The 8,711-nt window shown below is 33.3% G+C and overlaps 1 protein-coding gene across 1 annotated transcript in view; it reads right to left on the reverse strand.

Annotated features, from left to right (window-relative positions):
• Positions 1 to 3,601, reverse strand: part of LOC107747923 (mitochondrial import inner membrane translocase subunit TIM14-like) — a 4,566-nt gene extending 965 nt beyond the window's left edge. Inside the window, exons 1-4 of the mRNA XM_016562535.1 lie at positions 3,472 to 3,601; positions 2,932 to 2,983; positions 2,757 to 2,827; positions 2,582 to 2,661 (exon numbers count right to left, since the gene is read on the reverse strand). Coding sequence (XP_016418021.1) covers positions 2,582 to 2,661; positions 2,757 to 2,827; positions 2,932 to 2,983; positions 3,472 to 3,474 — 206 coding nt within the window. The 5' untranslated portion in view covers positions 3,475 to 3,601. The remainder of the gene's footprint in view (positions 1 to 2,581; positions 2,662 to 2,756; positions 2,828 to 2,931; positions 2,984 to 3,471) is intronic.
• Between the last annotated feature and the right edge of the window lie 5,110 nt (positions 3,602 to 8,711).

Genomic DNA, 8,711 nt, shown 5'->3' on the forward strand with positions numbered 1-8,711 from the left:
CCCCCACTCAAATTGCAACATTGTCAGCTGTACATATTCTCTGACTTCAAATTAATGAGCATTACTAATAACAACTACAATGTAATATATTCTAAACTGTTGTGTAGTGGTGGAACTAGGTGGAAATGTAAAAGCTGTAAAGTAAGATTAAGCAGAGTTTTGAAATAAATTAAATGTGAAGAGGGTTGAAAAACACTCAAATTTCTAGTTTTATGTACATTACAAAATTACGTTATTAAAAACTACAATACAATATTCTACATTTTTGTGTAACAGGATAGAACTTAAAGTGAAACTTAACAGTGAAAATGTTTTGGAAATACATAAATGTGGTATCACAGGGATGAATACTCAAATTTCCACCTCATCATCTGATTATAAATCAATGACCTTTATTAAAAACAGCTACTCTGTAAGATATTCTACACTGTTGTGTAACAGGGTGGAACCAAATATGTTGGAAATGTGCATGACGTAAATTAAGAAATAAATCATGAAAAGTGGAATAACAGGGTTGAAGAAACATTTACATTTCTTCTTTGACAGTTATACATATTCCTTAAATACAAATTAATGACTGTTATTGAAAACAACTACACTGTAATAAACACTGTTGTGTAACAGGATGGAGCCTAACATGGTGGAAATGTAAATGATATAAAGTAAGATTAAACAGATTGTAGATAGAAATTATGAAATGTGGAATAACAGGTTTGAAGAAACACTCAAGTGTCTACTTCGACAGTTGGACATATTCCTTGATTTCAAATTAATGACTTATTAAAATCAACTACATCGTAATATACGCTATTGTGTAACAGGATGAAACTTACAATATTCCCTGATTACAATTAAAAACCACCGCACTGTAATATATCTTAAGAGTGTTGTGTAACAGATTGGAACCTAACGTGCTTATTGAAAACAACTACACTGTAATAAACACTGTTGTGTAACAGGATGGAGCCTAACATGGTGGAAATGTAAATGATATATAAAGTAAGATTAAACAGATTGTAGATAGAAATTATGAAATGTGGAATAACAGGTTTGAAGAAACACTCAAGTGTCTACTTCGACAGTTGGACATATTCCTTGATTTCAAATTAATGACTTATTAAAATCAACTACATCGTAATATACGCTATTGTGTAACAGGATGAAACTTACAATATTCCCTGATTACAATTAAAAACCACCGCACTGTAATATATCTTAAGAGTGTTGTGTAACAGATTGGAACCTAACGTGCAAATATAATTGATGTAAAATAAAATTAAGCAGATTTTAGATATAAATTATAAAATGTGGAACAACAGGGTTGAAAAAAAACATCAACCTTAGTAATATATTTTACACTGTGTCTACACTGGATGCAAATGGCGCGGTGCGACAAAATACAATAGAATCCATTATAATCAGTGATGCGCGACAACAAATCCCCGACAGTAAACTAATGCTGCATTCAATTTATGACGTACTGACACAAAGTTCAAATTATTTTTAACAGTCGTTTTGTCATGTCCAGTGTAGACAGACTTTAGCTGTTGCGTCCGGTGTAGACACGGTGTTAAGAGTGTTGTGTAATAGGATGGAACCTAACATGGTGGACATGTAAATGATGTCAAGTAAAATTAAGCAAATTTTACATTTGAATTATGAAATGTAAAATAACGGTTGAAAAAAAACAACAACCACACTGTAATATATTTTAGAGTGTTGTGTAACAGGGTGGATTCTAACTGGAAGCAATGAAGATGGTGTAAAATAAACAGCTGTAGTTCTGTGTAGTGTTGGGTCGTTCTTGAACGATTCGTTCATTTTGAACGAATCTTTAATGTGACTCGGGAAGAACGAGTCGTCTCGGGCAGTGATTCGTTCAGTCGCGAATGCGCAACATCCTATAGGTTCTGTACTGGAATTAGTCAAGTAGTTCACCTGTTTCGAGTCTTCGGGTTTTTCGAGTCGTTCGTTCACCACGTGACAGCCCCATAAGCTTAACCAATGCAGTCTGAGCCGGAAAGAGAATTGATTAGTTCATCTCTCGAGTCTTCGGGTTTGAGACGTTCGTTCATCACGTGACAGCCCCATAAGCTTAACCAATTCAGTCTGAGCCGGAAAGAGACTTAATAATAATAACCAACTCTTTATTACCTTTGTTACAACATTCAGTGTTATGGAAAAGAACCATCATGACAGAAATGCACACATTTAGAAACTGTAAGAAGTAAAAAGCTACAATTTGAGACCAGAAACGCATCACGTAACTGTAAGATGTGTCGGGGGTTAATTGATATCCCTTTAAATTCAGACTAACAGGGTGGACATTTCAGTGAAACAAAGTACATATCAACAGGGTGGAAAACGGAAATAGGGATCTAAAAAAATTGTATACATTATATCTATTTTTATTATATATTAAAACACATGTATCCTCTGATAACACAGTGATTATAATGTATTAAATATGTGTATTATTTTGCGCAAATATAGGCTATATGTAAACTTAAAATGAGCAGTTTCAGAGTATAACAAGATATTTTTCTCATTGACAAATACATCATTCGTGAAAACAGACTACCTGATGCCAAGAATAAGGGAAGCTTCTCTCTTGGCCATCTTTGGTTCAAAACCACCTCTGTAGTATCCGCTACCAAAAGCCTGTCACACATATATCATTTGCGTTTGTTAAAATACAATTGTATGAGTTTATTGAGATAAAATATGGATTATATGATATGAAAAATATAACTTGCAGATGTGGATGCTTCCAGAGCTTGTTTCACTTGTGGCTCCATATGCTTCATAGCTTGCATTGCATAGCGACCTGTAAAAATGGAAACAATTAGAAAACAATCAGGCTTAATTAATCAACGGATGGAAATGTATCATGTTCCTGTGCAGATTTCTCATATTCTGTTGGAATCATACCTGCAAACCCTGCTGCTGCCAGGGTAAGGCCCACGGCCACCATGGTACTAGCCTAAAACACATACAACAAGAATCCTTGATTGGGCAATTTGCATTAATTGAGAGGCAATTTGCATTATTTAATGCAACCACGCATCAGACACGTCAATCACAACACATCCCTTATATACAGACTATTTCTCATCCACAGCATTGATTTCATGTATCATAATCATATCTCACAGTTCTCACAATTTACAGTGGCAGACAATATTAACTCATATCCAGATTGCAAAAGTTTCACTTGAAGCTTCATGTTTTATATTGTGAAGATGACATATAAACATAAACAAAACAGGTTTTGTACGTATGTCAAAATGTATTTATATGTCAAATATCTACAAACACGAATGATTTGTTTAGACAGTCAGTCAGTAACAGCACTGAAAGTCACTATCAGTTAGCAGTGTGCTAATGCTACATCTACTTTGCTTCTAAATGACTTATTAAAAGCGATAAAATCCCGTCAGACTGTGTTAAAGTGAAGGAGGGATTACTTACCATTTCCTCTGCTAAGATCCTGTGTTGCGAGCGTCTATAATCATAACTTCAATCACCACTGACTGCTAATGTCAGACTCATGTGTTGTTATGCTGGCTTCTGAACTTCAGAGAGCGACCTGCCGCAAAACGAGACAGCACGTCGCAACGCCCGAACTGACGTCGTAAATCGTCAGTTGCAAAGTAGGTACAAGTTTTTTAGAGCTTCTTGGTTTGATGCTGTGCAGAAGTGTAAGGTAACCATAGTAACAGTAAAAAGTATGACTATCTGATGGTGTTTATTAATGAAAAGCTGAGTTTGAAAATGGAAACCTATTTGTACATAACATATATACATATATAAAACATATAAACGTAATATAATGTAAGCCTAGACTTTATATATGACCTGAATGAGTGCAATCATTTAAACAGACGAAATCTAAACATATTTCATGGATAGAGCACTATATTATGACTGAGTGCCATATTTCAATTGTCATATTTCACCCAAAATCAATATTAGAGTATATATATATATATATATATAGATAGATAGATAGATAGATATTATATTTTCGTGGCAATTTCTTAGATGCCTAAAATTCCCGTTACTGCGACTGCAAAAATCTCATTTTCAACACTGATGCAAATAGCCAAACTTCTTGTCAAAGGTTATAAACAAATAAACAAACAAATAAATAAAAACACTATTTCTATAATTCAAAAAAGGAAAACATAATTGTAAATTATTTATACATCATGGGCAAGTTTGTTGTACTTACTGTAACTTACACTGATTTGTTTATTTTTAATTGTAGTATAGTAATTTTAGTAATGTAACATAGATATTAATGACTGTATTACAGTGTTGTCCATGATAAAATACGGAGAATAATGGGAATAAAAATACTTTTTAAACTATCATCTCATAATTCAGACTTTATATATCATAATTGTTTAGGTCATAATTGTAACTTTTTGTTATAATTATGACTTTTTCTTACAATTTAGACATTTTATCTCATAATTAGGACTTAGTATGTCATAGTTTTGACTTATGTCATTATTGTATTTGTTGCCATAATTTTGACTTTTTCCATTATTATGAATCAGTATATCATAATTTAGATTTTTTTCTTGCAATCATGACTCATAATTTTGACTTTTAATCTCATAATTATGTAAGAATGTTACAATGTAACAATTATGATTTACCAAACCACAATAATCTTCATTTTCTTTATGTAAAATCTACATAAATCTCATAAGTATGACTTAGTATCTCATCATTTCAGTATTTTATCTAATAATTGTGATTTAGTATATCATCTTTTCCAATTGTTACAAATGTTTTTGTTGTCATCATTTTGAATTTTGCTCATAATTATGGCTTAATGTGTCATAATTGTCACTTTTTATCTCATAATCGTGACTCATAATTTCAACTTTTATGTCTTAATTATGACTTAGTATCTCATAATTTCGATTTAGGTCATAATTTTGACTTTTTGTCATAATAATGACTTAGTATGTCACTATTTTCACTTTTTGTTATCTCATAATCATGACTAATATCTTTCACCTTTTATGTCATAATTATGACTTCACAATTTCGACTGTTTGCCTCATAATTGACTTAAATTATAATATTGACATATGTCATAATTGTTTTTGTTGTCATAATTTCAGTATTTGCCATAATTATGACTTAGTATGTCATAATTTGGACTTTGTGTCCCATAATCATGACTCATAATTTTGACCTTTTATGCTGTAATGATTCACTATCTCATAAATTTGACTTTTTAATCTAATAATTCCAATGTTGATTTATGTCATAATTGTTTTTGTTGTCATAATTTCATTTTTCACCATAATTTTGGCTTAATATGTCTTCGTTTTGACTTTGTATTTCAATTATGACTCATAATTTTGGCCTTTTATGCCATATCTATGACTTAGTATCTCATAATTTGTACTTTTTAATCTCAAAATTCCGATTTAGATTTTTGTCATAATTACTTTTGTTGTCATAATTTCATCTTTTTGCCACTATTATGACATAGTAATTTATAATTTTGATTATCTAATCTCATAATTGCAACTTTGATTTGTCACAATTGTTTTGTTGTCATAATTTCAGCTTTTTGCCATAATTATGGCCTAGTATGTCATAATTTTGACTTTGTATCTCACAATCCTGACTTTGATTTATGCCATAATTTTTCTTTTTCTGTCTTAATTTTGCCATTCTTATGGCTTAGTATGTCATACTGTTCACTTTTTATCTCACAGTCGTGGTTTCTAATTTCGACCTTTAATATCATAATCATTATGATTTATCAAACCACGATTTTGTTTCTTCTGTGGCTGAAACGTGCTTCCACAGATAATAGTATTACATTTCAAATTGTTCCTGGAAATGAATAACTCTGGCAAGTTTACCACGGCTGGCTTCAGACTCTCAGAAAACACAAGACAAAACGCAGAGGGTTCTTCCCATCGGGACGGATTTCACTCCAGCAACACAATGAACGGCTGAAGGTCCTAATTATTGCCCCCGTCATTTGCATAATTACAGTGCTTTTTCTCCAGCAAAGGACAGTATAGAAATTGTAAATTGTAGTGGACGGGGCCGCAGTCAGCGAAAGTCACGTCTAATGACAAACGCGTCCCCTGCAAGCCTCTGGCACGCCGGCTGGAGCTTCAAAAGGATCCAACGGCGTGCGAAAAATGAGAGTTTTGCCCCCAAATCATATGGAATTACAGTGGCGGGTGCATGCATCTCCACACAAAAAGCCCAGAGGAAGCAGCCATTTCTGTTGGTTTTATTAAACCAGCCAAGCAATTTAATTCTTTTGTTCAGGAGAGTTCTACTTCATTGATTAACAAAAGCAGGGATATAATTTTTTTCAGCCTATTTCAAAAGCCTGAAATGTCAAGCCTTTTAAAGCAGATTATTCTGCCTGTGTGCAGTGAATGCAGCCCGCGTAACCTTTTGTCTACAATTAAACATTCCAGCATAAATATAAAAGAAAATCAGAGATGGGGAAGATTGACTCAGGAGAGATTGGCGAGGTAGATCCTCACACTGATAGTGCAAACAGCTTGCTTCTAATTAAATATGCCACCGAGTCTCAAAGCATTTGCTTTCTGCCGCAGAGAGAGGAAGCTGCTGAGAATGTGAGGAAGAAATGTATCGCCCCATCTCTCCGGCCGCAGGCTTCCTTTGGGCATCTCAAGGTATTTGGGGATCTTTTTGTGTGTGTGTTGTTTGTTTGTTTGGATAATTATTTGCTTTAATATCAAAGGCTATTCCTGCCGGGAGCCGGCTGAATGGAGTGCAAATCAAAAGTTCTGGGCTTGTTTATGATGCACACTTTGATAATTGGGCTTGACAATGTGACTTTGGGGACGTGAGGTGTTTATTTGCCATTTGCTCAAGGCTCTTGCTGTGGGGAGTTTTTCTGCGAATGCTTTTTGCTTCGGAGAGGCTTGCTGTTGGCACGCGTGGTTACCTGTGGAAGTTTGGTGACGGGGTTTATTAACCCTCAAATCACAGATAGTTATTCGGATGAGAATTTAGATCCGGTTTGGAGTAAAGTGAGGTTTAGATTCCCGCATATTTGGTTTTTGGGGTGCACAATTAGGACTATTTATATTTTAACATCATTGTGTAATAATATTTCAGCTTTGCAAGGAATGCAAGAGACTAAACTTGATTTAGTTTAAAGGGTTGTTTGCTGCTCGACTCTTTGTGTGTTTGAAATATGTTTGTTGAAGATTAAGCATTGTTCTGATGCCTTATGATGCAAACATAATTAATATCTTAAATGTTGCAAATGTAGTTAACGAAGGAATCACACAATTTAATCTTTATTTACATTATTAAGCAGTGATATCTTCAAAAAATATAGCTTTGCTTTTTTACAAGTGAAAAAAGAGATGCAAACTAGAGATGAACAGGTCACAAACTATATATATATATATATATATATATATATATACATGCATACAGAGAGATAGATAGATAGATAGATAGACAGATAGATAGATAGATAGATAGACAGATAGATAGATAGATAGACAGATAGATAGATAGACAGATAGATAGATAGACAGATAGACAGATAGATAGATAGATACTGTAGTTTCATACTTGTTAACATTGTCAGAATATCTATAAAATATCAAATTATAAAATATTAGAAATAGTTGTAGATAAAGTATGTCAAAATATCTATCTATCTATCTATCTATCTATCTATCTATCTATCTATCTATCTATCTAAACACATTTCTCTCTGTATATGCATGTGTATATATTTAATTGTATATTTTTATAAATATTTTGACATTATCTACAAGTATGACACTATGTATGTATAGTTTATGAAACAGTTTACATGTGAGTTATTTTAAAATATTACCTGCGTCCAGAAATTGGAAGGTATAAAGCTATCTAAAGGTATCTTCTTAACTACAATGAAAAAATAAATACAAAATAAACTGACTGCAAATTTGGTCAAAGCCACAGAACATTGCCTTAAGATGTGAGGTTTAGACCATTATTTGTTAAAATTAGAAGTGATCATTTTTCTGAAGACAGTGCAGGACGAAGTCAAACACACGTCACCGTCTGCATTTATGGGTATTATAGATTTGGAGAGTCTCTCTTCAAACAGATAATGGCTGCACTCCAGGTCATGAGAAACTCACACACACGTCAGGCTCACATTATGCTGAATTTTACTTGCAAGACTGCCACGTGTGCGAAAAGGAAACAAGAAATAGTCGAATCAAATTGGCAGATTTCTCCGCAGCAGCGTAATGTGCTTCAATAATCCCCTTTATCAAATACTACGATTAAGTGCTTTCACTGGAAGCTGGCTGAAAAAAATGACTTGACAGGATATGTAAATATATTTAAGGTCACTCTATCACCTAGTTTAATTTTATATTAGAAGTGCAGCTTTTTTAATCTTAGGAGACAAAATGACTGAGATTTCAAATGTGTGACACTTAATTCACATATTTGTGCAGTTTTTCAGGTTTTTGTGAGGGATTCTCTTCAGCATGTCATTTTTAGAACTGCTAAATCAAACACATTAATATTCTGAATCTGATTAATGAGATGAGAAACTTTGTATCATATCAGATTTCTAAGTTAGCCAGTGTGTCAGTAGATGATAATTTCACATATCATACATATAACCAGGGGCGTAGCCATCATTTCAGAAGTGAGGGGGACAGAAATGT

The sequence above is a fragment of the Sinocyclocheilus rhinocerous genome, unplaced genomic scaffold, assembly GCF_001515625.1.
Source record: "Sinocyclocheilus rhinocerous isolate Xijiao unplaced genomic scaffold, SAMN03320098_v1.1 scaffold1191, whole genome shotgun sequence".
In the NCBI taxonomy this organism is placed as follows: Eukaryota; Metazoa; Chordata; class Actinopteri; order Cypriniformes; family Cyprinidae; genus Sinocyclocheilus; species Sinocyclocheilus rhinocerous.